The sequence below is a fragment of the Myotis brandtii genome, unplaced genomic scaffold (assembly GCF_000412655.1).
Source record: "Myotis brandtii unplaced genomic scaffold, ASM41265v1 scaffold31, whole genome shotgun sequence".
NCBI lineage: Eukaryota > Metazoa > Chordata > Mammalia > Chiroptera > Vespertilionidae > Myotis > Myotis brandtii.
Window position 1 is genome coordinate 3059314 of NW_005361873.1, and position 27536 is coordinate 3086849.

The window sequence follows — 27536 nt, forward strand, 5'->3', positions numbered from 1 at the left end:
CATGTTTTTTATTTTAGGCCTTAGTGGAATTCTGACCCTGTAGGAACTGTACAAGAGGCCTCCTTCAAAAGCAAGAGTTGCTTTAGTTTTAAGATCTTTTCATGATGGATGCATTATTTGTTTAAAAAATTATTGAGCATCTACTATGACCTAGGCAGAAACACAGAATTCATAATCTTAATGAGGGTGCCAGACAAGTGAAAAAAAGGGGGGGTTTAATACAGAATGAGAAGAAAAATGGAGAGAAGCACCCAGACCTCCAGGTGAACAATCTAATTCAGATTGGAGGAGTCAGGAAAGGTTTCTTGCAGGAGGTGGCACCATACACGATTCATGTTTACCAAGAGGAGTAAGGCAGATCCTAGTAAGGCAGATTTGCTTGTTTCAGAATTGCCTTGCAAATAACAATGATAAAATCTGGACAAAATATAAAGAATGACTATTGGAAGGCACTGAAGAATAAATATTAGTAGACAAAAACAGAAGGGCTTCTGGCCCTTGGGAGGAGGAAGCTCTATTAGTTTATGTCCATGGGTATATGGTTAGAAGACTTTCCACCTGAAGTCTGCCAATCTCCTTTAATTCCCTTTGCAGTGCTTTGAAATGTCCAGTTTACAGGACTTATACATTCTTTGTTAAATTTATTCCTAAGTATTGTATTTTTGATGCTATTATGAATGGAATTATTCTTCCATTGTATTATTGTTTGTTATTAGTATATAGACATACTACAATGAATTTTCTATGAGATTAATTGAAAGGAAAATCTTTTTGACGACAGTGTTGGAACAATGAAATAAACATAAGGAAAAGAATGAACCTTGACCCCTTTCTCAACATAGATCATATACCCAAAGTAAAAGCTCCTAGAACAGCTCTGTTCAGGGGAACTTTCTGTGAGAATGGAAATGTTCTCTGTGCTGTCCAGTTAGGTAGCCACTCACCACATGTGGCTAATGAGCAGTTGATATGTGAGTAAGCTGACTGAGAAATCAAGTTTTAAATTTTTCTTAATTCAAATTTAAATAGTCACCTATGGCTAGTGGCTTCTAGAACTAGCATGGTTCTAGAAGAAGGCATAAGAGAATATCTTTGTGATTTGAGGTTTGGCAATTATTTTATAGAGAGGATATAAAAAAGCAATAAACATAAAGAAAAAAAGTTAATAAATTGAACTTAACTGAAATTTAAAGCTTCTGCTCATTAAAAGACATCTTTAAGAAAATGAAAATACAAGTCACAGATCAAGAGAAAATGTTTGCAACACATATATCTACCAAAAAACCTGTATTCAGAATATATTACAAAACTCAAGAAAGAGTGTTTATGATACATATATCTGACAAAGGCCCTGTATTCAGAATATATTACCAGCCTTCTACAAATAAAAGCAAAAACAAAAAAACAATACAACTTTTAAAATGGGCAAAGGACTCACACAGACACTTCACAAAAGAAGTTAAACTAATAGTCAATAAGGACAGGAAGAGATGCTCAATATTACTAGATATCAGAGAAATGCACATTAAAACCACAGTGAGATGCCATTTCACTCCCATGAGAATGGCTAACATTAAAAAGACTGACAACATCAAATGCTGACAAGGATGTGGAACAGCTCTAATTCTCATACACTGTGGTGAGGGTGGAGAATGGCATGACCACTTTGGAAAACTTTGTGGTTTCTCATGAAGTTAAACACAGACCTACCCTATGACCTAGTAATTCTACTCTTAGGCATGTACTCAAGAGCAATAAAAACATAGGTGTATAAAGAGACCTTTTCAAGAATGTTCATTGCAGTTTTACTCAAAAACTAGAAACAACCCAAATAACCTTTAAAAAGATAATGAATTGTAGTGTATTTATACAGTGGAATTATACTGAGCAAAAAAAAAAAAAGACAGATGGTTGTTACATTGATCAACGTGGATGAATCTCAAAGAACATGCTGAGCAAAGGAATGCAGACACAAAAGGCTGAATATTGTGTGATTCCATTTCAAGAAAAGGCTAAACTAATCTGTGGTAAGAAAATTTCAAGACAGATTGCCTATAGGAAGTGGAATGAACTGGAAGTTCAAGAACAGGCAAAGCTAACCAATGGAAATGGAGATCAGAGCAGTGCTACCCAAAGGGGGTGGAAAATGAGTGAAAGAATACTTCCTAGGGAAAAGGACATATTCTATATATTGATTGAAGATGGTGATTACATGGATGTATAAATTAATAAAAATACATTGAATTTTATACTTAAGATCTATGGATTTCTGTATGTAAATTTTACCCAGTGGTAGGATGAATAGAAACTACATTGAAGCAAGATGTGTCCATGGTCATAGGTTTTCACATATAATTCCTTTAGTTTATCAGTCAATGAAAGAAAAGAATAGAAAGACAACCTACTGAATATTTAATGTTTACCAGAGTCTGAGAGTACAAAGACGAACTTTTCCCTTGTTCTCAGAGGAGAATCAGATAAGTCGCACTGTTCTCACACCAAGAGAACTTCAGGGAAAAGCTTAGGGGGAGAGATGGGGGAGGGAAGGCATCTCAGAGGCCTGGGCTCTGCTGTGGGGAGGGACGAAACTCTTGCACTCCCGTGCCTTTGTTCTTCAATAAGGGTGCGTAATGGACCCCGTGTAGCCTGTGTAATGCTGCACACAGCTGGGTTTCTGGGTCTGCTTTCCCACTCAGCTGATGCCCAGGGCAGGTGGAATCTATTCTTCATAGCTTCTTAGTCCTCCAATTAGAGAAGAGTGTGGGCCCCAGCAATCTTAATCATGCCTTTTCAAACAGGTAGTATTTTAGCGTATTAGGTCACATGTTGCTGGCATACTCATCGTTGTTCTCAAACATCTTTTAAAACTGAGTGAAGACAATCAGAGGAGGAAAATCACCTACGGAAAGATGTGGTGTGCCAGCACAGCCAAGGGTGGGGCAAGCCTGATGGGGGGGGGGGGGGGGCGCAGCGAAGGATGTAGAAAAGACAGACAGAATAAGCTGGGTCTAGGACAGTGATGGCGAACCTATGACACGCGTGTCAGAGGTGACACGCGAACTCATTTTTTTGGTTGATTTTTCTTTGTTAAATGGCATTTAAATATATAAAATAAATATCAAAAATATAAATCTTTGTCTTACTATGGTTGCAAATATTAAACAATTTCTATATGTGACATGGCACCAGAGTTAAGTTAGGGTTTTTCAAAATGTTGACACGCCGAGCTCAAAAGGTTTGCCATCACTGGTCTAGGTGGATCTTCCTGAGCCTGGCTGAGGCCACAGAGAGCGATCCAGAGGCATGCTGAGCCTTTATTTTATAGCCAGAGGTAAACAAGGTAGTGGTCACCATAGTTACAATGTTCTTGTGAGTTTCACTTGTTTTGGCAGCACTTGCTGCACCTCCCACAGCCCATTAGCTTCCCAGATAAGATCTAGGGAGCATCATAAGGTCAAGCCTAATTATGCTAAGAGGGCTGTGGCCGCTAAGCTGGTACTTGTTTGTGGCTTTGCCAACAGGTCAGTCCGAGGCTTAACTCTATAGCCAATCCCTACAAAAGACAAGACCACTTAAATTTGCATTAGAGCAGCGGTCATTCAGCATCTCTCCAAAGACATTTTTTTTTAAAATTCTGAATACAGGACCTACTGAATGTTTAATGATTTACTCTTGTGTCAATCAATGATCTTCAGATCACATTTGCTTGGCAGACAATGAAATTTGTTAACCAGGCTTTTTTTCTACAAGGAAAAGCTCAGGCTTCTGAGAGAAATTCCGTGTTTGATGTAACCCATACAATCTGATAGAAAGTCCCTCAACTGGCTGGATTACAAAGCTTCTAGGATTACCGATCTCTGAAATCCAGGTGATTCTTGCTAATTTGGAGGTTTGTGTATATGATCATATTTTCCAGACCTGTCCATTGAATCTCTGTCCCCCAACCCCAACCCGGGGAATTTGGCCGTCAGCACTTTACCCTGAGTGATGGGATGGGAAGGAAGAGAGTTAACTGAAATGGAGAAAGTTACACACTCGTTGAACACAGCCTACTTTTCGTTAGTTTCTGGATTTGAAAACACCATCAGACATGATTCTTGCCCTTAAGGAGCTGATTGTGTGTAAGCAACCTTTGTATACATTTGGGAAGAAGGGGTTAAAGATCATGGAATATTTGGGTATTCAACTTACCCATAAAAGTCTTTTAGTTTATCAGTCAAGGAAAGAAAGGAGGAATAAAAGGACAACCTATTGAATATTTAATGTCCTTGTAGGACTAATTGAGAGGTATTTTATTCATTCATTCATTGACTTATTGCCATTAAATCGCTCATTTGTTTCACACTAAATGAAATAAGAGATTAGAAACCTGGGTTTTATTCCTGTTTCTATCACTAACTGGCTTTGTGACTCCAGTGGATAGACTGTTCCCTGCCTTAACTTCTGTGTTTGGTATAGTAATTCTTGCTCCAAGTGACTTGCTGGTCAGTATATATATTTCAGAGAGGAAGGGAGAGGGAGAGAGAGATAGAAACATCAATGATGAGAGAGAATCATCCATCAGTGCCTCCTGCACACTCCCTACTGGGGATCGAGCCCACAACCCAGGCATGTGACCTGATGGGGAGTCAAACTGTGACCTCCTGCCTGGTTCATAGGTCATGGGTCAATGCTCAACCACTGAGCCACGCTGGCCAGGCTGTGCTGGTCAGTTTTGAGAGTCAAATGAGATAAATGGATACAAACAGTGTTGACAAATAAGAAACTCACCTCTGGCCCTAACTGGTTTGACTCAGGGGATAGAGTGTCGGACTGTAGACTGAAGGGTCCCAGGTTCAATTCTGGTCAAGGGCATGTACCTTGATTGCCGGCACATCCCCAGTAGGGGGTGTGTAGGAGGCAGCTGATCGATGTTTCTCTCTCGTTGATGTTTCTAACTCTCTATCCCTCTCCCTTCCTCTCTGTAAAAAATCAATAAGATATATTTTTTTTAAAAAGAAACTCACCTCTGTGAGATAATATTGTCTTTGTTCAGGCAGCCTGATATAGGCCAGTGGTTCTAGACCTGACCATGAGCAGTGATCCTGGAGGATTCTATGAAAATACAGATTAGCGGGCCCTGCCTCTGGAGATTCTGGGGGGCTGCAACTCAGGACTCTGCATTTAAGAAGCACTTGAAGTAATCCTGATGCAGGAGATCCGAGAGTCCCACTGCAAATCCGATGATTCCTCCACAAGATGTCCCTTTCCAGGAAGGTCCGGGGGCCCTCATGTTGGAGCCTTTGCCTTGGGTTTACTTATGCATGTTCAGAAGTGACGTCTCTCAGTTCCGATGTTTGTCTGCACGCTCTGTACAGGGACTTGCACTCCGTGTGTGCTCAGTGGAAATCCGCCGGCCTGGCCTGCCCTACGTGCCCCAAACCACGATTCAGCAGGAGAATGAGGCAGAGTGTAAGCAGTCCTTTCTTTCCCTTTTCTCTATAGCAATGCAGAGCCTTCGGAGAAGAGATTCAGGATGAACAGCTTTGTGTCAGACTTCGGAAGACCACTGGAGCCAGATAAGGGCAATGAGGAGTCCCGGTCTCTCTTTCACTGCTACATCAATGAGGTGGAGCGCCTGGAGAAGGCCAAAGCTGGCCAGCAGACCACAGCCCTCGATAGTTACGTGCAGCTGCAGGAAGTCACCAGAAGCAGCGGGCGGCCAGAGGAGGAGCTGAATAGGCTCATGAAATTTGACATCCCCAACTTTGTGAACACGGACCAGAACTCCTCCTTTGGGGACGATGGTCTTCTGATTTCAGAACCACCTGCTGTTCTGGAAAATAAGCCAGTTTTCCAGACCTCACACTGACCTGGATTGAGAAACATGCTCTGTAATTTTCTTCCTGAAGATGTTGGGGTGTGTTTGTATAGCCAGTAATCTTCATTTACCAAAGTGGTGTGTGTCTGAGAGAGAGAGAGAGAGAGAGAGAGAGAGAGAGAGAGAGAGAGAGAAGAGAGCCCCCTCAGAAGGGAGCTGATTAAGCTGAGTTTTTATGCCTTTAAACACATCTGGGGCTTTGGGGGGAATAAAGTAACCGTCTCACCTTCCTTATTGTTGAGAAATTTGGCCACATACTGGGCATCAGCGTTCTCGAATGGGGGTTATCTTCTGTGTTCCTGCCACGGCCATTCTCTACCTTTAGCAAATTGCTTTCCCTCTGGGCTGCCGCATCCTTTTCCTGTAAGGTGAGGAGTCTGGAGTAGATGTTCCCCACTGGCTCTAATATTTTGTGAATTTCTGACCGTGCATGCAGACGAGGCTGGGGTATACATAAAGCCGCATAAACTAGGGCACTGGATCCTATTTCTTACTGTAGGACCCCCACCCCTGCAAATGTCTGTACCTGTCCTCAACCCTTAACTGAGCTCAGCTTTTGTCGGGGCCCAAACGCCTACCAGGATGCCAGAACACTCGTCTCACACATCACGGTGGACAACATTTCTGTCGGCTGTGCCAAAACAGCTTTTCTGAGGACCTCTGGCCACCCATGCTCAAACCAGGGGACAGTCCTAGAATGAATTTCAGTCCATGGTATATCTCATAGAACTCCAGTCCCCAGGAAATGTAAGCGAGGTTATCAACTGAGTGAGGGAGGTGACCAGTGGGTGTCTCTGTGTTGATCTGTCTGTGTCTGGTCACACTGTTGTCCCCTTGGCCACTGAACAAGTAAAGTGCTATTTGCCATGCAGTCTGCTTGCTTGGCAGATGTGGAGGGGATGGTCATCTGGCTAGTATGTGGCTGTGAGTTAAGATGGCGAATGGGTTGTAAATACCCCACTAATAGATATTCAGGTTGGCCTGGTACAACACACTTAAACATGCCCCTGGTATCAGAAATAATTCGGCTTTACACTTCCAGGTTGCATGCATGGCCAACTGCTAATCTCGGTGATGTATTCATTATGGATTTGTTCACCACCTGTCTTGCTTAAGTTAAAAAATAAATACGTTTGATTGCACAGGAGTTTTCTCTGGTTCTTTGTTTTCACACATCCAGTGTTTTTTATTTCCTTCGTATAACTATTCCTTGTTTATAATGCCTCCTAATGTCTACTATCTCTAGGAGCCTAGTAGTCCAAGTCACGTCAGCTTTCATTTAGGAATTATTCCATCAAAATAAATCCCTTTCCCATAATGTCTTTGGAGGAAAATATTATTCTTTGAGAATCTAACGCTAAACAGAACAAGGAGTGAAATGTTTTTTGTAACTAAAGCTGCTATAACACATTCTTGCAAACAGAGACCTGCTGTTTTTGATGCATATTTTCAGGAAAGAGAGCAAGAGTAGCAAAGAATGCTGATTTTATTAACTTCTAATATGGACATTCTTCATAATTAACCAAATTAAACTATTTTTATTAAGAGTGAAAGCTCTTCAAATGGCATTTGATTTAGAAGTGGATTTATTAAAAGACTGAAGGATATTTAAAAGTTGGAAAAATACCCATGACTCCTGTCGTTTTTGTGAACTAAATGTCAAGGGCTGGGACGGTCTAAGGTCTTACCCCCCGTGGCTCACCAGCCAGCTGGCTGGGCTGCGTGGGTGCATGGAAGACACAAGACTCCTGAGTCGGAAACAACGAATTTCATTACAGCCCAGCAGGCAGCAGTGCTTCAAGTTCCTGTTGGTTCCTGAATTCATTTGCCATTGCTGTTTGAACAAAAGATAACACTGTGGGGCTTAAAGAAACACAGATTTCTTCTCTTAGAGTTCTGGGGTGCAGACTCCAAAAGCAGTCTTCGTGGGCGCAAGTCAAGGTGTGGCCAGGGCTGTGGTCCCCCTGAGGATCCAGTGAAGAATCCATCTCCTTGCCGTTTCCAGCTCCAGGAGGCTGCCCAACTCCTCAGCTCCTGGTACCTCTCACTGTGACCTCTGCTTCTCCTTTATGTCTCTGTCTCTGACCATCAGGCCTCCCCCTTCTAAAGGCCCTGGGATTGGTTACATTGGATTACCTGGGTAATCTCCCATCTCAGGATCCTTAGTGTAAGTCAGTGGGTTCAGATTCTGGGAGTAGGACATGGACGTGTTTGGGGGACATTAGCCTACCAACAGTCTTCCATTTGGTCCCAAAGATTCATATCCATCCCATATGTAGAATACACTGATCTCATCCCAACATCTTCCAAAGTCTCAATTATTTATAGCATCAACTCAGTGTCCTATATATACACTAAATCTTCAGTGTAAGTCGGTGGGTTCAGATTCTGGGAGTAGGACATGGACGTGTTTGGGGGACATTAGCCTACCAACAGTCTTCCATTTGGTCCCAAAAATTCATATCCATCCCATATGTAGAATACACTGATCTCATCCAAACATCTTCCAAAGTCTCAATTATTTATAGCATCAACTCAGTGTCCTATATATACACTAAATCTTATCAACTCACAAGTCCCAAATCTCATCATTTTAATCATCTAGGTCAGGTTCGGGTGAGACTCTGGGTCAGCTCCATCATGGGGAAAACTCCATCTGTGGACCTGTAAAACCAAGGAACAAAGGATTGGTCCCCAAATATCTGTACTATGTGGAGAAAACCCCACACAGACAGGGGGAAAAACATGCAGATCCCACACACACAGTGGCCCCAGCCTGGGATCCGTATTTTCTCTGATCAACATTAGAACAAAACGCCGCTGAACAAAACAACATCACTTGGAGACCTGCTTCTGTGTGGTACAGGAGGAGAACTAAGGCTCTGGGACACTTAGTATATTGCAAAGCACAGAGCAGGCCAAGCTGGGCTTCGAGTAAATAACGAATCTGTGGAAGGCTTGAATGATTCCTTCTGTTGGTTAGTATATATCTGGTATATTTTTTTTCTGTCTCTAACTTTGGGCCTTTGTCATTCTTTTTAACTTTTAATCTATGTTTTAATTTTTACTTTGTTTCAGGTAAATAAATGAAATCTGTGAGCCTGTCTTTTACTTGCAAGTTTATTCCATCTAAACAAATTGTGATTACTGATGATGTTTCATTTCTCACATCTGTTTTGTGATTTTTATTTAATGGACTCTATTTTTCCTGCTTTGTATCATGTAGTCATGGTCAAGAGCATGGGGTCTAGAGATAGTCTATCGGGGCTCGGATCCATCCCTTGCTCACTGTGCAGTCTTAACCAGGATACCTCATCTCTTTGAGATTCAGTTTCCTCTATACAAAAAGGGGTACTACCCAACTCAGAGTTTGTGAGCATTAAGTAATAAAATATATAAAACACTTAGAATAGTGACTGGCCTAGCCTACACATTCCATTTTAGTGCCTTTGTATTTATTCTCTTTTTAAGCAAGTATTTTAGAGATGATTCCTGAATTTTAATGAACACACTAGATGTTAAAAGTTAAAGTCTGTTGTTTAATCCACCCATTGAATTGTATATCAATTGTTATATATATTTTATTTTCGTAAGGTCTGGGTTTTTTAAATTGATTTTAGAGAGAGGAAGGGAGAAAGAGAGAGAAAGAAACAGCGATGTGATCAGTTTCCTCCCATACGCCATACGTGCCCCACCTGGGTATTGAACTTGCAATGTGGGTAGTGCCCTGAATGGGAATCGAACCCGTGACCCTGGGGTGCATGGGACAGCACTCCAACCAACTGAACTACACCAGCCAGAGCCTATTTGTTCTTTTAAAAAAATATGATCTGTTCTTTTCACCTGATGTCCTGATTTTATTACACTTTCTATGATTTATTTTTAAAATGATTCATCCATACTTCTTCCAGGCTCTCTTTTAGGTTGCTTCATATGGTAATTTTAGGCTCTGGAATGCTAAGCATCCTAGGGTTTTAGGGTTTGCTTCTTCTACTCACAGTTAATTATTTTTGGCTGTTCTTAGTCCGTGTGTGTGTGTGTGTGTGTGTGTAGAATTGTGTGAGTTTCTCTTTAGCGAGGATTATTTTATTTCCTGTGATTGTCCCATGAACCCTGGTTTATAAAAGTTTCCCTAGAGAACAAATCTGTGTTGCTTATCCTTAGGCTCCAAGTGATTTGCTCAATCTGGAATTCTGTTCTATTTTGCTTGCAGATTCCTGTATCCTAAGTTGAGTAGAACTAAGGATCCCACATCCACATGAAGGATGAGCTGAGGGACTAGCTTTTTGAAGGGAGACTGTTTTTTCCTAGAGCCCCCAGTAGCACCAGCTTCCTCATCCCTCTCCGGCGTCAGTGTGTAGGTCCTTTGCGTCTCCTTTGACTTTCATGCAGGGGGTCTCAGTAAAGCAAGAGAGTATATCAGGCATGAATCCTTTTTCCCAAAGGAACATTATAACCCTAATCACTGTGTGGATTAAAACCCCTTCCTCCAGGGCACCGTGGCGCCAGCCCACAGCTTCCCGTTCTGGCTTTAAGTTTCCTGTTTGTTTTTGTCACCTGGGAATTTCTTTTTCCTTCACGGTTAGCTCACGGTTATTTTTGTTGTTGTATTTTATCCAATATTACTAAGAGTTTTACTTTTTAAAGGGACTCACATTTGCTCAGTTCACCACATTTCCAGAACTGAAAGCTCCAGTTCTAGAGTATCTGTCAGATTCTTCTCAAACATACCACTCAGTATATTTCTCTGGTGAACATCTTTATCCTTTCATCTATTTTGTCCATTATTTCCTCCACTTTATTGGACATATTAATTATTTTATAGTCTTCATTTGCTGACCCTGTTACCTGGGCTTGCATTTGTTGTCTAATGTTTTTTATTCTCACATTATCAATCATATAGTCTTGACACTTCACATGTCTAGCAATTTTTTATTATTCAGCAGACACGGTGAGCAAAAAACCCAGTGACACTATATGCTGTCACCTTCCATGAGAGCAATTTCTCCCCTTCCTGTTAGGCAGGTAGGGTGAGGGGCAGATCTTCTCACTGTAGTCGGCTTGGAGATGGGTCAGGACTAAATTGCAATTTTTAAAATAAATATATATTTATTGATTTTAGAGAGGAAGGGAGAGGGAGAGAGAGATAGAAACATCAATGATGAGAGAGAATCATTGATCAACTGCCTCCTGCACGTCCCCACTGGGGATTGAGCCCTCAACCCAGGCATATGCTCTGACCAGGAATCGAACCTTGACCTCCTGGTTCATAGGTCAACGCTCAACTACTGAGCCACACCGGCTAGGCCTAAACTGCATTTTTTAAAACAACTTTGCAGTATACTTGACAAAATAACTTTCATATACTTAAAGTATACAATTTAATATGTTTTGACATATGTAAATTCTAATAATATCATCGCCACAATCAAGATATGAACATATGCATTAACCACAAAAGTTTTCTTGTGCCCTTTTGTAATCCTTCCTTCCCCATCCCTTCCCCTGAAACCAACACATATATGGACAATTTATTTTCAATATGGGCACAAAGGGAATTTAATGGGAAGAACATCTTTTCATCAGATAGTTCTGGAAATGATTACATGTCCATATGCAAAGAAATGAACTTTGATCTGCTTTTTATTGATATGCTCTCTGTCACTTTATACTGGTTTGCATTTACAAGATATTTGTATGAATGCAATCATGCAGTATGTACTCTGGTATGTCTGGCTTCTTTCATTCAGCATAATTATTTTGAAATTCATACAGGTTATTGTATCAATAGTTCATTCAATTTTATTGCTCACTATGTTTCATTTTATGGATAATCATAATTTGTTTATTTACTTGTTGATGGACGGTTGGGTTATTCACAATTTTGGCTATTAAAAATAAAACTGCTGGGAATATTTGTTTACAAGTCTTTGTATGAATATATACTTTTATTTTCTTTTGTGCCTAGAAGAGGAATGACTGAGTTATATGGTAGATAAGTGTATATCTTTATTTTTCACTTTTCTTTTGCATTTTTACTTTTATTTATTTATTTTTAAATATATTTTTATTGATATCAGAGAGGAAAGGAGAGGGAGAGAGAAATAGGAACATCAATGATGAGAGAGGATCATTGATCGGCTGCCTCCTGCAGGATCCAGCCTGCAACCCAGGCATGTGCCCTTGACCGGAATCAAACTTGGGACCCTTCAGTCCACAGGCAGATGCTCTATCCACTGAGCCAAACAGCTAGGGCTTTTTACATTTTTATTTTATTTTTTAATTTAAATTCTTTATTGTTTAGATAAGTGTACATCTTTTTAAAAAACTACGTGGTTTTCCAAAATGGTTGTATCATTTCAAATTCTCACAGTGTGTAAGAATTCTGGTTGCTCTGGCTCATTGCTAACATCTTGTAAGGTCAATCTTTTTAATGGTATCCATTCTAATATGTGTGTGTAACAGTATCTCATTGTGGTTTTTAGTTGCATTTCATTAATGACTAATGGTATCCAGTATCATCTTATATGCTTATTTTTCATCTGGATATATTTGGTGAAGTGGCTTTTCAAGTCTTTGGCTCATTGTTTTTTTGTTTTGTATTATTATTGAGTTTTGAGAGTTCTTTATTCTGGATATGAATACTTCATCAGATGTATAATCTGCAAATAGTTTATTTTAGTCTATGGCTTGTTTTTCCATGTGCTTAATAGTGTCTTTGAAGAGTGGTAAAGTCCAATTTATCAATTTTTTACAAAACATTCACTTTGACAAAATAAATTAAGCTTCATTGTACTACTAAAATGGCTTACATTTTTAGTGTTATATCAAAGAAATCTGTGCCAAACTGGAGGTCATAAAGGTTTAATCTTATGTTTTCCTTCTAGAAGTTTTATAGTTTATAGGTTTTCTATGAAGCTCTATTATCCTTTTGGAGTTAATTTTTTAGTATATTGTTCACTTCTTTGCAAATGGATATGTAATCGTTCCAGCACCATTTCTTGAAAAGATCCTTTCTCCATTCAGTTGCCTTTGTGCCTTTATTGAAAATCAGTTGTCAATATATGTATTGGTTTATTTCTGAATATTCTATTCTGTTGCATTGGTCTATTTGTCTATTTTATGCCAATATCAGACTTCTGGATTACTGTAGCTTTATAGTAAGACTTGAAATTAGATAGTATACGTTCTTCAATTTTGTTCTTTTTTTTTTTAAGTTGTTTTGGGCTATTTGGGTGTCCTTTGCCTTTATGTAGAAATTTTAGAATCAGTTGTAAATTCTCTTTCTTAGACACTGTTCTGCCAAAATTCCACCCATTTCTTAAGATTAATCTCCAAAGCCACATTTTCCAAAACATGTTTTTCTTTCTTCTGTGCTCCATTCACACTTCATAACTCTCCTATTGCATTTATTCACAGTTGGCTCTATGTGCTTGTCTGATCTTTCCTGCCACACTGTAAACCTCCCAAGATCAGAAAACCTGACTTGTCCCCTCTGTGTGCTGAAAAGCCTCGCTTCGTGTTTTGCAGGAGTGAGCCTTGCGTTCAGAGAGGGCTGCAGAAGACATCTGTTCATTTCCTGCGTATTGTTAAGGAACCCAGCAGATTGAGAATGATTTATTTTATTTTTTGTTATCTCCAAGATCTCTCAACCTTTATTATTTCTGTTGCTATTACTGTACCTTCAGAGAATAATGGGACAATTATTTTCCACATGTCAAAACACTCTCATTGACTTGTGATAATTATATGCAGCTGTGTCAATCTATTTATTGTTCAGATACTCCCTCAACATTGAGCTCCTGGGAGAATGTCATATCTTTAAAGCTATCAATGATCTCTTTGGCTACCAGGGCAGGAGTGGTACCTCAACTCAGACCTGCTGTATTTCCATTGGTTCCTTCCAGCTCTGTACTAGCCCTCAACGACAGTTATAGCTTTGCCTTTAAAAAGCCTATTATTCTCAGGAAAAATTTTTGCATGGAGTATCATCATGTCCTTCTTCAAATATATATATATATATATATACACACACACACACATATATATATATGTTTTTATTGATTTCAGAGAGAGGAAGGGAGAAGGAGAGAGGGAGAGAAACATCAATGATTAGAGAGAATAATTGAATTGATTTGCTGCCTCCTGCTCACCCCTCACTGGAGATTGAGTTTGCAACCAGGGCATATGCTCTGACCAGGAATCGAGCCTCCTGGTTCATAGGTCGATGCTCAACCACTGAGCCACACTGGCCGGGCTAATCATGTCCTTCTTATGGGAGAAATTCAGCCCATTGATCTGGTAGCAAGGAGTTTGTTTACTTATTAGAAACAGATAAAATGGGAAAACTTTTTTTTTTTAAATATATATTTTATTGATTTTTTACAGAGAGGAAGGGAGAGAGATAGTCAGAAACATCGATGAGAGAGGAACATCGATCAGCTGCCTCCTGCACATCTCCTACAGGGGATGTGCCCGCAACCCAGGTACATGCCCCCGACCGGAATCGAACCTGGGACCCCTCAGTCCGCAGGCCGACGCTCTATCCACTGAGCCAAACCGGTTTCGGCAAAATGGGAAAACTTTTATCATCCAACAAATTAGCAGCATAACTCTATGAGTAGGAAAATCAGCTTTCTCAACACCAAGGCGCCGTGTCAATGTGACACTCACTGTGGGTAACGATTTCTCCTGTGAGCAGTTTGAAGTTTAAGGCACTTATGAATGGATTTTGTTTTTCTTCCTTAGTAATTACATCCTCTAAAATGGTACGAATCCTGTGTATTTGTGTAACACAGCTCTAATCTTTATTAAAGTATCCTGTGTTTAAGGGCTAGTAGACAATTTGTTAGAAGGTAGAAATCTTAGATTTTTGTCCTAAACTAGAATCTTGATTAGTGGCTAAAGAAAATTCACATTAAAATCTTAAAAAACTATGTATAATGTCAGATAGGTACTAGACTTATCAAGGTGAATTGATGCCTCTAGGCTTTAGGAAAATGAAGAGATGGACAGGAGATGCGTGTGTGTGTGTGTGTGTGTGTGTGTGTGTGTCCCCGCATGTGTGCATGTATAAAGGAAGAACAATAATTAGACATAAGATGCAGAAAATATGTTCCATTCAGAGAAGATTGTGATCATGAAAACCTGGTGTGGTGGACAGAGGAAGTGGTGGGAGTGATTTGGTCCAATGGGAGCATGAGGACACAGCAGAGGTGATAGAATAGATGGCATGGTTAGAAGATTAGTAGTTTGGTTTGAATGAGGGAGTGTGAAAGACAGAATCCCCCCTCGCCCCCCTTCACCCACCCAAGGTAGCCACCTGTGAAAATATTACTGTTCATGGCGAAAGGGACTTTGCCTATGTGGTTAAGTTAAGGCGCCTGAGATGGGAAGAGGCCTGCATTATCCAGGTGGGCCCAATCTAATCACGTGGGTCCTTAAAAGCAGAGAACCTTTGCAAGCTGAGAGTCAGAGGGAGATGGGACCGTGGAGGAATGCTCAGACAAGTGAAAGGTTGCTGGCTGTGAAGGTGGAGGAAGGGGGCAACTGCCAAGGAATGTGGGTGCCCTCTGGAAGCTGGAAAAGGCAGGGAAACATTCTGTCCTAGAGCCTCCTGCTGATTCCCTGATTTCAACCCAACGAGAACTGCATTGGATCTCCGACCTACAGAACCGTAAGATGACATACTCATGCTGTTTTAAGCTGTGAAATGTGTGGTGATTTGTTACAGCAGTAATAGAAAACTGACGGAGGATTTGTTTAGATTAGAGGTCTTGGAGTGTGGAGAGGAAGGCTGGGATCAGACGGAGTAGTACCTTGAGGCTAAGGTAAAAATTCCGATATTTACACCTAGAAAACAGCAGGGTGAAATGGGGTGGTGGTGTAGAGTTTTAGGAAGAACTACCAGGCAATGCTGTTTCGCTGACTGGAAGGAGAAGAGCATTGGGTAGAGAAAGCAAGTAAAGAGAGTTTTAGGAAGAACTACCTGGCAATGCTGTTTCGCTGACTGTTTGGAAGGAGAAGAGCATTGGGTAGAGAAAGCAAGTAAACCTCCATCAAAAAAGCAAGCAGTAAAATGGTGACTGGGCTTCAGTGGAGGTGGGTATGGACAGAGAGATGCAAGCGTTATTTTGAAGGAATTGGCTACAGGTTTGATGATTCCATGCGGGGGAGAGTTAGCTAATGTGTGGCCTGAAGGTTTGCGCCTCCTCGGAATTCACAGTGAAACCTCGTATTTGGGGCTTTTGGGAGGAGATTAGGATTATGAGGTCGGGAGGGCAGAGCTCCTATGAATGGGATTAGTGCCTTTGGGAGAGTCTCAAAAGGGCTTGCTGTTTTCCACCACGTGAGGATTCAGGAGAGAGAGCCGTCTTCAAACCAGGAAGAGAACCCTCACCCAGACTCTCCATCTTGGACTTCCAGCCTCCAGAACTGAGAGAGAAATGTTTGTTGTTTCATCTACGGCAATTTGTCAGAGCACACCGAATTCACTAAGGAGGTCAAGGATGCCTCAAAGTTTAGGACCGACTAAACAATGTTGAAATCCAGGGGAGCGGGCAGCTGGTTTCAGGGAGAGAAATGAGCTGGTTTCAAACATGTTGACTTTTATGAGAACAGTGAGTAACTGGGGCAGGAATTGGGAATAGGGGCTGGCCCTGAGGGGAGGACAGGCAGAGAGGCAGACCCAGCGTGACCCGCTGTCTTGCTGGGAGCAGAGTTGTGCTATGAATATGAGAGTAGCTATGGTCTCTGGGGTGTATTTGTAGGTGGAGGTCAAGGACAGAAGAAGGCGATTTGTTTACTACGCTCCTATGTGTGAGGGACCGGGCTGCTGTGAGGGCTCTGGCCTCAGGTCAGGGGCGTGAGCACCTGGCTGTTCTCATTAGGCTCCTTGCCTGCGGCTATAATGAGCCAAACAGGTAAGAAGACAAGGGCATGCAGGTGTGTGGTCATTTACACTGCCTGCCCGGAGCTGGTGGGAGGTAAAATAAAAGCTGCTTCATTTCACTGTCTTCTCTAATAAGCAGGCTCAATTTCACCCTTTTATACGAATTCTTTCCCTCATGATTTCACTTTTACCTTCCTCACAAATCCTTCCCCAAGTCCCTTCCAGACTTTTCCCTAAGGAGTTACACAGGCCATGGGCCGTTGTCCTCATCTGTCCTCTGCAGCAGAACTTCTTCACTGTGATATAAATACCCTGCGGTAGGAGGACCCGTCAGCAGGCGACCTGGAGGGGTTCAAGTGCAGAGCAGGCTGAGACTAGCTCTACTGGGCCAAGCTCCTGGTGTGCTCTGGCCTCTTCACTTTTGTGCTCCAACAATGCATACTTGGTACAATTGTCCTATTGTTTTGTCTTCTCCTCATAAGGTCTAGTCCATTTCTCGTTCTATAATTTACCAACTCTTTTTATTCTAATGAAACTTGGTGCTTCTCCTCCTCCTCTGGAGATTTCCTTTTATTGATGCTGCCCTATTACTTACAACAATCTTATAAAGTAGGTGTAGGTGGGAAAGAATATCTTTCTTCCTGTTTGTACTCTTTAGGTGGTTGTGATTGAAGCTTTCAGCAAACCTGGAGAGAAAAATGGATCTATGGTTGAAAAATGGATCTATGGAGGGAGGAAATGGTTCACTAGCACTAGATCTACTCTTACCAAGCTGGACAGGTATTGAGAAGAAACACGTGGCCCTAGCTGGTTTGGCTCAGTGGATAGAGCGTCAGCCTGCGGACTGAAGGGTCCTGGGTTCAATTCTAGTCAAGGGCATATGCCCGGGTTGCAGGTTTGATCCCCAGTAGGGGCGTGCAGGAGGCAGCCGATCAATGACTCTCATCATTGATGTTTCTCTCTCTTCCTCTCTGAAATCAATAAAAATATATTTAAAAAAATACATGTGCTTTTTTAAAAAAAACATCTTCTACATGTGCTTTTTATTAAAGACTTCTATAGATACTGAAGAAAGGCCATAAATGGTTCAAATACTACAACAGGATTACTCATAACTTGGAAGGATATTCACACTACACTCTTTTCACCACTGAGGAGCTCTTTGAAACAGGATGGCTGTTGTAACTACAAATAGGAAAAAAACCTTATTCTGAGTAAGGTTACCTCTTATTTCATGTGCGTGCAGATCTTGGACTACTTAGAGTCCTCACTGGTATGGGTGGGAAAGGGAATGCTTTCACCTTCTAGACATTTAGTCATAAATTTAGGATTCTTGCAATATGGAATGAGATCTTAGTACTAAAGCCCGGATTTCCCAGGGTAGTTAGTAGTTGTAGGATGCTATGGGCTCACTCAGAAATCTCTCTGCACAAGTGTGTTTCAGCGGTAGGCCATGCATTCTGATGAGGTTCCTGAAGGGAAGGCCTGTGGATGCCTTATGACATTGTGAGGAGGTGGGACTGGTAGGAGAGGACTGATATTTTCTGGAGCTTAAATCTTCATCAAAGTGTCTAAAGTTGTCTATCTTCCATGTTCTCATCCTGGACCTTTAGTATATTGACTAAGGGATGGAATATGGTTCTTGCTGGTTTTAGTTGTAACTAAAAGTTCTGAAAGTACTTATGGATCTTTAATCTGTAAATAGAATTGAAGATCTGACATGTGCACAGCTTACTCCAAAACAGAATATAAAATCCTCATCAAAATAGGATGCACTTTTGCTGTAAGTAATCATCTATTCGATGCTTGCGCTTCTTGTGTTTCAGAATCAGTCATGTTTGTGCCCGGAATGAGGAGCCCATGAATAGTCAGTCAAAAAGACAAAGTGAGGAATGGGTGTAACTATAAATTAATATGTTTGCAGACAAAAAACACACAGAGCAAATAATAACCAAAACAGTTTATATTATAACTTAAATTAAGATTCTTTCACATAAAAAAATAGCAAGTTATAATACTTTTTCTACCCTCTTAGGAAAAGGACATTAAAAAATGCTGAACATTGACATTAATTTCCACATTTCACATTTGCTATCCATAATTCCACCAAGACCTATTTCACGTGTCCTTTATACAGTGCTTCACATTGTGCTTATTATTCTAGAATTGCATTTATTAGCCTGTGGTTATTGAGCACTTGGAATGTGGCTAGTCCAAGGTGAGATGTGTTTATAAATGTAAAATATACCAGAATTTGGAGAGTTAGTATGAAAAGATAATGTAAAAACTCAACTTTTATATTCACATTTTGAATATATTATATAAATTTCCAAAATTAATTTCATTTAAAATATTTTTAAATGTGGCTACAATAAAATAAAAATTATACGTGGCTCACATTAATTATACTTCAATTGGACAGTGCTGGGCTAGAACATCTGAAAACAAAGCGGCTATAGCTTTAACTGACCAATATCTTATATACTCACTATCTGCTTCTGGAAATGGGAATTGCAAAGTAAAATAACAATCTGGCTGCTTTTGTGCAAGCTTTTAGTTTTTTTCTAATGAACATATATTACCTTTTAAATAGAAAAAGTAAAAATGTTATGTTCTGTCTACAATCTTAGAGTTACAAAAAATGGACTGGCACTTAAGACATGTGGCATAAAACAATTAAACCAAATCTCCCTATTACTTGTATATAGATTTTGCACTTATAGCAAGTGACAAAAATGAGGCACATAGAGGTGGGAGTGGAAATCTGGGTGACACAAGATAGTTCACTATCTACTACACGGAAATTATGATTCTTGTTCAAGTTATTGCGGAAACTCTCTTGCTCGGTGACTGGCGATGTGGTTGTGCGAGCCACTGTGCTCACCTCCTCCCTGCGTTTCCATGAGAAAGAGGAGCTGCTTTTCTGGCACTTAACAGTGGCAGAGTGGGTGCAATTTTCTTTTCTTTTCACATCTAGCGTATAAGTGAGAACTTTTACTATCAAATTCACTAATTCTAATCACCTGACATAAAGAGACTTGTCCGTAAATTATTTAAAACGTGACTGGTTAAAGATTTTCAGTAAAATATGCTACAATGCTTCTTTTTTTTTTTTCTTATTGGTTAAGAGCAATTTAATTTGAAATGTTGCTTTTGTGTTGTTTTCTGGGAACATCCTGGAACACTTGTTTTCAACAGCCTTCTCTGACGAGGCCCGATCCCAGCCACCACGCATCAGGCCCTTCCGGAGGTCCTGTGACGTCTGAAGTTCTAGCTAATACTGTGGTGCAGTCACTTCCTCCGCAAAGGCGACGGGCACAACCACCCCCTGCCGCTGCAGCTCTCGGAGGACATCTAATATCGAGTCTAATTCTGTGCGGAACTTGTCCAGCTCACGATTCTTCAACTGTGCGAGTCTTTTCCATTTCTCAATTTCTTTGTTTTGCTCAGTTTCTACTACTTGGTGTGTCTGCTGTATTATCTGTAAATAAAAAAAAAATTCCATCTCAATGTTAGCGTTCACAGTGGGGGTGAAGGACATTTAATAATTCCGAAGAGCTAACGTGGGACAAAGCGGACAACAGTGAAGCTGTGGCCTGCACAGGTTTCACTATGTAACAAACAGGCTTGCAGGGAAGGTGGTAAGAGGGAAATTTAGTATCTAATTCTGCTAGGGAGTTTTACAGTATTTTTTTAAAGCTGTGAATAAGAGTACCATTTAAAGCATCAGAAATTATTTCTAATACCTTGGTATGAATCCAAACAAACCCAATTTGGTCAAGGTGCACACCCAGCCCGTGGGAGGCAGGCTGGCCCCAGAGTCCCTGCTATTAACTATCCCACTAGGCTGCCTTGCTTTTGGGGGTCAATTTTTTCAATGATGAAGTGAGGGTACCCTGTCAAGTACCTTAAGGGAATCACTAGGCACAAGCATTACAAACCATAGAAAGCTAGACATACAAAGACTAGTTAGGGCAACAAAACCAATAATGTTTCTAAATGTTAAACATGCTAAACATCTTCAATATAATTTTTTTTTATCTATAATCCTGCCTTGCTATAGAATAACTTCATGATTCTAAAATAAAAGCGCTTCAGAAACATTGTGTAAACAGGTGCTTGAGTTAAGGGGAACACAAAATGCTGCATACATGTTCAATTCTAAGCTAACACCATCACCTCACGTAGTTTCAAAATTGTTTCCTTGTGATAAAAATTTGATTTACTTTCCTAGCAATTTTCAAAAACACAATACCGTATTGTTAACTATAGTCACCATGCTGTACATTACACCCCCAGAACTTATACTGGATGTTTGTGCCTTCTAACTGTCTTTATCAAGTCTCACCCCCAACCCCCAATTTTATCTATGAGGGTTTTTTTTTTGGTTTTTTTTTTTAAGATTACACATGAGGTCATATAGTATTTGTCTTTCTCTGACTTGTTTCACTTAGCATAATTCCCTCAAGGTCCATCCACATTGTTGCAAATGGCAGAATTTCATTTTCTATGGCTGAGTATTGCTGCATTGTGTGTATACACCCACATTTTCTTTATCCATCCATCAGTGGACATTTACATTGTTTCCATGTATTGGCTGTCCTAAATAATGCTGCACTGAACACGGGGGTTCAGCTCTTCGGTGTAGTGATTTTGTTTCCCTCAGATATACAAAGTGGAACTGCTGGATCACTTAGTAGAACTGTTTTCAGTATTTTAAGGAACCTCCATACTGTTTTCAATAGTGGCTGCACCAATTTACATGCTCACCAACAGTGCAGAAGGGCTCCTTTTTCTCCACATCCTTACCAGTACTGGTTATTTATCTTTCTGATGACAACTATTCTAAACGGCTGAGGTGGTATCTCATTGTGGGTTTGACTTGCATTTCCCTAATAATTAGGGAACTTGAGCACTTTTTCATGTATCTTGTTGACCATTTAAATATTTTCTTTGGGAAAATGTCTATCCAGGCCCTTTACTCATTTTTAATCACATTATTATTTTTTTTTGGTATTGAGTTATGCGAGTTCCCTGTATATTTTGGATATTAACTCCTTATAAGATCTGTGGTTTCCAAATACTTTCTCCTACTTCATGTTGCCTTTTTTTTTTTTATTTGTTGCCTTTTTGTTTTGTTGATTATTTCTTTAGCTGTGCACTTTTTAGCTTAGTGTAGTCCCACTAGTTTACTTATTTTGATGCTTGTACTCTAAGTCTCATATCCAAAAATTATTAAGGTACTTGACAAGGAGCTCTTTCCCTGTTTTCTTCTAGGAGTTTTATGGTTTCAAGTCTTACTTGAAGTCTTTAATTCATTATGAGTGATGTAAGACAGAGATCTAGTTTCATTCTTTTGCATGTGGATATTCAATTTACCTAGAATCATATATCAAAGGGACTATCATTTCTCCACTGAGTATTCTTCACTCCCTTATCAAATACTAGTTAACTGTATATGCATAGATTTATTTCTGGGCTCCTGATTCTATTTCACTGGTCTATGTGCCTCTTTTTATTGCAAGTACCATACTATTTTGAGTACTATAGTACTATAGCTGTGTAAGTGTGATGCCTCCAGCTTTGTTCTTTGTTAGGATTGTTTGGGCTATTTAGGGTCCTTTGTGATTCCATATGAATTTTAGAACTCTTTTTTCTTTTCTAATAGTCATGAGCTACTTAACAAGTGGGGATACATTCTGAGAAGTGTGTTGTGAGGGAATTTTGTCATTGTGCACACATAATAGAGTACACTTATACAAACATAGGTGGTATAGCCAAGAGCTTGGATTAATCATAATTTCCTCAAGCACAAGTGAGAACACAGAATTCATTTTCCCTGAGCACACAGGGGTTGTGACTGATGCAGGTGAACCAGGTTGTAAAGGTAAAGTCGCTTCAGCCACAAATACGAGCAGTGACAATCATTGGGTAGTAGGCCTGGGCAGGTTACCAAGTGCAATGCAGCTCCTTAAAGCCTCACTGGTACCTAATACTTATGAGGAATTTAGCACTGTATGTTGCAATAAAAGGAATTTATATTCACTTAAATGTATGTCAGAGTCTCCTTCAGTGTTGATATTCTCAGTGAGAAAAAGAAAGCATTCCCTGCACATTTAAGGCTTTTCTCCTTTGTTAACAGTCGGGTGTCTAAGGAAGCTAGGTTTTTGGCTAAAAAATTTCCCATATTCACTACAGTCATAAAACCTAACACCAGTGTAAATTCTCTGGTGCCGAGTGAGGTTATAGCTTTGACTGAAGGAATTCCCACAATCAGGACACTCATATGACTTTTCTCTAGTGCAGTGATGGCGAACCTTTTGAGCTCGGCGTGTCAGCATTTTGAAAAACCCTAACTTAACTCTGGTGCCGTGTCACATATAGAAATTTTTTGATATTTGCAACCATAGTAAAACAAAGACTTATATTTTTGATATTTATTTTATATATTTAAATGCCATTTAACAAAGAAAAATCAACCAAAAAAATGAGTTCACGTGTCACCTGACACGTGTGTCATAGGTTCGCCATCACTGCTCTAGTGTGAACTTTGTGGTGTTTACTGAAATTAGACTTTTCATTGAAGGACTTCCCAAAATCAGTACATTCATATGGCTGTTCACCAGTATGAACTCTGTGGTGTTGGATGAGGGTAGATCTAGGACTGAAGGACTTCCACAATCACTACACTCAATATATCTTTTCTCCAGTGTGAACTCTGTGGTGGTGAATAAGGGTAGAGCTTCGACTGAAGGACTTCCCACAATCAGGACACTCATACGGCTTTTCTCCAGTATGACCTCTGTATATAGAATGAGGGTAAACTTTTGTCTAAAGGACTTTCCGCAATCACTCTACTCAGATGGCTTTTCTCCAGTGTGAACTCTCTGGTGTTTTGAGAGCAGTGCTTTCACTGAAGAACTTCCCACAACCAGTACACTCATGGGGCTTTTCTCCAGTGTGAATTCTCCTATGTCGACAGAGGTTAACAACTCATCTAAAAACTTTCCTACATTTTTTACCCTCATAATTCACTTCTCCAGAGCATATACCCTGACATTGAACAACTTTCTGCAGCTTTTTCATATTCATCCCACTGGTGATAAGTTTTTCCACTGAGAAATTCCTGTGAAATCTCACTGCCACTGTGTGGCTCTCCAGTGTTGAGAGTGGTCTGGTGCTAGAGAAGCCATATGATGCCTGGGAAGACTTTCCCAACCTCCCTACTGATTGAAGGCACCCAAGATAAGTAGAAGTTGCATCTGCTCACAAACGAGGCCCTGTCTGTAGCTTCTTTCCAAGGCTTCTCTCCACTGGCATCCCTCTGTTGCTAGTGAGGGTTTGCAATGAAATAGAAATCTCTCAAACATGCATCACTAAAGAAGCTTTCCTGCTCAAATAATGCTGCTTGTGACTCCGTCAGGTGTAAAATATCTTTTAACACTGAGACACACCACTTACACACGAGTCTTCTGGGTTGCTGGAGCTGTCTTAGAAGGCCTGACCTATGACTCTCCTTATACATATGCACTCTCTCAGAAAAGGCCTCTGCATCATCTGTTATATGCCAACAACCTACAGATGCTACAAGTGCAAAGATTTCCAGCATCACATTGCAGTACAGAAATTTCTGAGCCTCATCAGGGAGCCCCCACTCTTCCTCAGAGAAGGCAATGGCCACGTCCTCAAAGTTCCTATCTGTTCTGGACCCTGAGACCTGGGCTGCAGGACCTGAGAGCCGCCCACACCCGAAGCTGGAGGGTTAAATTGGGTGAAGCTGAGTTGAACTCCGTAAGCAGAAAGGAGTCTGGGAGGCACGGAAGCCCCAATCCTGCAGGTTGCAGCTCAACAAGCCTCAGACACACAGTGGGGACTCTGCCTCCTACTCATGATCCTCTGCCCATTTTTAATCTGATTTTTTTGGGGGGCGGTGTTAAGTTGTATGAGTTCCTTATATAGTTTGGAGATTAACCCCTTCTTGGATGTATCATTGGTGAATGACTTCTTCCATTCAGTAAGTTGTGTTTCCATTTTGTTGGTTTTCTTTGCTGTGCAAAAGCTTTTTAGTTTGATGTATTCCCATTGCTTATTTTTTTCTTTTGTCTAAGGCAGTGGTTCTCAACCTTCTGGCCCTTTAAATACAGTTCCTCATGTTGTGACTCAACCATAAAATTATTTTCGTTGCTACTTCATAACTGTAATGTTGCTACTGTTATGAATCGTAATGTAAATACCTGATACGCAGGATGGTCTTAGGTGACCCTGTGAAAGGGTCGTTCGACCGCCAAAGGGGTTGTGACCCACAGGTTGAGAACTGCTGGTCTAAGGGAATATTCAAAAATATTACTAAGGGTGATGTCAAAGAGTTTACTATCTGCTTTCTTCTATGATTTGGGATCTTGCTTAAGTCTTTAATTCATTTGGGATTTCTTTTTGTATACAATGTAAGAAAGTGACACAATTTAATTCTTTTGCATTTATCTGTCCAGTTTTCACAATACCATTGGTTGAAGAGACTGTCTTTACCCCATTGTATATTATGCCCCCTTTGTCAGAGAATAATTGATCATATAGGCATGTGTTTATTTATGGGCTCTCTATTCTATTCCATTGACCTATGTGTCTATTTTTATGCCAGTACCATGCTCTTTTTATTACTATAGCCTAGTAGCATGTTTGATAGCAGGTAGGGTGACATTTCCAACTTTGTTCTACTTTCTCAGAAGTGCTTTGGCTATTCGAGGCCTTTTGTGGTTCCATGTAATTTTTAGGATTATTTGTTCTAGCTCTGTGAAAAATGCCATTTATATTTTGATGGGGATTGCACTGAATCTGTAGATTGCTTTGAGTAGCATGGACATTTTAATGGTCAGTTCTCCCTATCCATGAGCATGGTATATGCTTCCATTTATTTGTATCTTCTTTAGTTTCCTTTTCAATGCCTTTAGTTTTCCAAGTACAGGTCTTTGACCTCCTTGGTTAAATTTACTCCTATGTATTTTATTCTTTCTGATGCAAAAGTAAATGGGATTGTTTTCCTTAACTTCTCTTGCTGAAAGTTCATTATTGGCATCTAAAAATTAATTTCTAAATATTAATTCTGTATCCTGCTACTTTAACAAATTCAATTATTAGTCTTAATAGCTTGTTGGTGAAATCTTAAGAGTTCTATATAGTATCATATCATCTGCAAATAATGACAGATTTACTTCTTCCTTTCCAACTCGAATGCCTTTTATTTTTGGTCTGATTGCTGTGGCTAGGACTTCCAATACTATCTATCTATATCTATATCTAATCTATATCTATATTTAAAAGCCTAAACGACCGTTACAACCAGATGACCAAACAACCAGTCAACCAGTCACTATGATGTGCACTGACCACTAGGGGGCAGATGCTCAACACAGGTGCTGCCCCCTGGTGGTCAGTGCGCTCCCACAGCCAGCCAACCTCCCGCAGTCCCTCCACCCCAGCTGGCCAGTGCACTCCCACAGCCAAACTCCCACGGCCGGCCAACCTCCTGTGGTCAGCCAACCTCCCGTGGTTCCTCCCCCGGCCCCGATGGCTGGACAAGCCAAGGGACCCCACCCATGCACTGGGCCTCCAGTGTTGAATAAAAGTGGTGAAAGTGGACAACCCTGTTTTGTTCCTGATCTTCAAAAAAAAAATAATTTTTTTTTTAGCTTTTCACCATTGAGAATGTTAGCTGTGGGCTTGTCATGCAAGGCCTTTATTAGGTTGAGGTATGTTCAGGCTGGGCGCATGAGTTGGAAGGGCATTGTCTCTAGGAGTCACCAGGATGGGGTGAATGGTGTCAGCTACCATTTGGCCCCAGCCTGCATCTCCCAGCTGGGTGGGAAAAGGGCTCAACATAAGAACATTGTTGCCTGCCAGTGCTTCGGTCCCTGGAGAGAGCTGCCCTTCAGCCCTTGCTCTGAAGCTAGTCAACTCAGTTCCTCCCTCATATTTCCCTGATGCTTTTTTGAGCTGTTCCGCCTGTACTCAGGTCCAAAGGAACTGAGTCTGTGAGCAAGTGAGTTTGTGCACAGCTCCTCAAGAGGATCACCTGGTTCTCCAGCAGCACTCCATCTCACTCAGTGCAATTCCTGTTGGTTTTCACAGCAAGATGTTATGGAGCCTCCTCTTTCTTACAGTGGTGTCCTAGGATGGGGAGTCTGATCTGGGGCTGGCACCTCTTGTACCACAGCTGAGATATCTCTCCTGATTCTTAAAGAATCACCACACTGTAGGTGTGGGACTGGCCCATTCTGTGTCTCCACCCCTATAGTCTTGTGTGGCTTCTTTATTATATCATTAGTTATATGACTTTTGTTCAGCTAGTCTTTATGTGGTTCTCAGTTGTGAGAGGAGGCAAGCATAGTGGTTACCTACTCTGCTTCTTGACATCAGATTTTAAAATATACTATTTAACAAAGTTCAAATATACAATACTAGAGGCCCAATGCACAAAATTCCCGTGAGGGTAGGCCTTCACAGCTGCGGCAGCTGCCTTGATCCCTCGAAGCCGAGGCGGTGGCAGCCCTGGCTTCATCCAGACCTTCGTTCCACTGCCTAGTCTAATTAGCATATTAGCTCTTTATTATATAGAACTAGAGGCCCAGTGCACAAAAATTTGTGCACTCGGGTGGGTCCCTCAGCCTGGCCAGTGCCCTCTCGCAGTCTGGGGCCCATCGGGGGCCCCTTCCCCTGGATGCTGGCATCAGTTTTCCTCCAGCGCCCGGAACCCAGGCTTTTGCTCTTCGCCGGGAGGGGCCGGCACGG

General features: G+C 40.8%; 2 protein-coding genes across 8 annotated transcripts in view; one reads left to right on the top strand and one right to left on the bottom strand.

Moving 5' to 3' along the window:
- The window catches only part of MRAP2 (melanocortin 2 receptor accessory protein 2), a 36770-nt gene extending 29763 nt beyond the window's left edge, over positions 1–7007 (top strand). For both annotated transcript variants that reach the window (XM_005869952.2, XM_014542669.1), the window contains exon 4: positions 5485–7007. In XM_005869952.2, the coding sequence (XP_005870014.1) occupies positions 5485–5851 (367 nt within the window). In that variant the 3' untranslated portion in view covers positions 5852–7007. The remainder of the gene's footprint in view (positions 1–5484) is intronic.
- Positions 7008–18699: 11692 nt separating this feature from the next.
- The window catches only part of CEP162 (centrosomal protein 162kDa), an 83134-nt gene continuing 74297 nt past the window's right edge, over positions 18700–27536 (bottom strand). For 5 of the 6 annotated variants that reach the window (XM_005869950.2, XM_005869951.2, XM_014542666.1 and 2 more), the window contains one exon: positions 18700–20232. In XM_005869950.2, the coding sequence (XP_005870012.1) occupies positions 20026–20232 (207 nt within the window). In that variant the 3' untranslated portion in view covers positions 18700–20025. The remainder of the gene's footprint in view (positions 20233–27536) is intronic. The other variant, XM_014542665.1, reaches the window with a different exon arrangement.